Source organism: Poecilia formosa, unplaced genomic scaffold (genome assembly GCF_000485575.1).
Source record: "Poecilia formosa unplaced genomic scaffold, Poecilia_formosa-5.1.2 Scaffold62, whole genome shotgun sequence".
Taxonomy (NCBI): Eukaryota; Metazoa; Chordata; class Actinopteri; order Cyprinodontiformes; family Poeciliidae; genus Poecilia; species Poecilia formosa.
Genome location: NW_006800001.1, coordinates 2,587,960 through 2,589,887, shown reverse-complemented (window position 1 = coordinate 2,589,887; position 1,928 = coordinate 2,587,960). Strand labels below are relative to the sequence as shown.

Here is a 1,928-nt window from a genome sequence, read left to right as displayed (position 1 = left end):
AAGAAGTCGTCCAGCTTCTCTAGGAACTATGGCGGCCGCCTTTAGAGGAACGGTAGTAGCTCTGGCCAAGGTGAGTGCTGAGAGGATGTTGACAGTATAACAGGGTTATTACACCTGTTAGAACCGAGAAGTGAGGTTGGTCAAACTCAGGCAAAGGGGTTTATTTCAGCTGTCACAGAAACGGCAGGAAACTTCAACTTGTGGCATGTGTGTCTCATCAAGAGCCCCCCTCGGAGAATTGAGACACACGATAGCAAAGTTTAGCAACAGCAACAACAAAAAAAAGATTTCTTCTTATTTTGGTGGTCAATAGAGCAGAGTTATCTTCCTGTATTGTATCTGTTAGTTATTAAAAGTATCTCAGCCGTTCTGGCATATCATGCTAGTTTTATTTATTTGCTAATTGTTATCATGTAACTGGAAAATATCAAAGTAACGGATCAATCTAATTTTCAACAGTCGAAGGTTTTCTTACCTGTTTCAAGGTTGGACTTCAAAGTCACACCCACGACCACACCCTTCAGCCCTCCTAGCATCCAGCTAACCCACCCACCCACTCGTGACTTTTTTGGATGATGATCTTTAATCACACATGCATCACTGTAATATTTATTTGATTACTTTATCTCTAAATGGAGCTGCATCTCATAAATGACTTAAAACAGTAACGTTTGTGTAATTAGCACATTTGCTTACATATGACACGCCAGAATCAGATTTATTGGCCAAGATTGTGTGCAAAAGCAAAGAAGTAATTATTATTATTATTATTATTATTATTATTTTGTGGGAGAAGATGATCCCCAGTTTCACCTTCACTTGTATGTAGTTGTTAGTACTGTAATATGAAACAACAACGTTTTTATATGCAAACAGAGAATTTGTGCAAGTATCCTGCAATCATATGTAAATCATTATTTACATCTTGCGGTTTCTGAACAAGATCAAGTCAGATAAGAGCTTCATATCTTTAAAATGAAATGCGGAAAGGTTAGAATTGTTGGAGTTGCTCACTTTGGAAAAAACCCTCCTGGGGTTTGAGTGATTTATTGTAGGAGAAAAACAACGGAAAATCACAGCGTTTCCCCCTTTTTTTATGTTTTGAAATTTTTGTAACTGCTGCTGTAACTTTGTGCTTGTTGACATTTCTTAGGGCCTGGGAGGCGCCCGCTTACATCAGCTGGTCTCTAGACCTCTAAGTGTTTCTGCAAATCTTTGTGGACCCGAAACCCCACCAGCCCGCGCTGATAGTACCTTCAAAGTCACTATGATTCCAGGTGACGGAGTGGGACCTGAGCTGATGACTGCAGTCAAGGATGTCTTTAAGGTACAGCATTGAAGTAATGGCCTCCTCTTTCCTGTTTCCATAGAACCTGCAGTCAGAGTCAGTGATATTAACATCGAGACAGTTTGACAGTTTCATAGGTTCATATTGGTGTTTCTTTAATATAAATTTTATTTGTCCTTATCTTTAGGCAGGTGACATCCCTGTTGAATTCGATGAGTTCTTTATGAGTGAAGTGCAGAACAGGGCATCTGACGAAAGATTGGATAAATTGTTGGACTCGATGAAAAGCAACAAAGTGGCTATTAAAGGTAGGGTCTCTTTTTCTGCGGCTCTTCAGTCACTAAGAATATGTGATTTGAAATGTGTAATAAAGTGGGTTCATATGGGTCTGATAGAGTATGAAATGTCATCCACATATATTTTAAGTCTGGATAAGTGTAGAAAATCAGTTTGTATACTTTAAAAAAAAATGTATCCATCCATCCATCCATTTTCTTTACACCCTTGTCCTTAGTGGGGTCGGGAGGGTTGCTGGTGCCTATCTCCAGCTAACGTACCGGGCGAGAGGCGGTGTTCACCCTGGACAGGTCGCCAGTCTGTCATAGGGCAACACAGAGAGACAGACAGGACAAACAGCCAT

The 1,928-nt window shown here is 40.2% G+C and overlaps 1 protein-coding gene across 2 annotated transcripts in view; it reads left to right on the top strand.

Moving 5' to 3' along the window:
• Positions 1 to 1,928, top strand: part of idh3b (isocitrate dehydrogenase (NAD(+)) 3 non-catalytic subunit beta) — a 10,529-nt gene continuing 8,601 nt past the window's right edge. For both annotated transcript variants that reach the window (XM_007554323.2, XM_007554322.2), the window contains exons 1-3: positions 1 to 70; positions 1,154 to 1,327; positions 1,476 to 1,596. In XM_007554323.2, the coding sequence (XP_007554385.1) occupies positions 29 to 70; positions 1,154 to 1,327; positions 1,476 to 1,596 (337 nt within the window). In that variant the 5' untranslated portion in view covers positions 1 to 28. The remainder of the gene's footprint in view (positions 71 to 1,153; positions 1,328 to 1,475; positions 1,597 to 1,928) is intronic.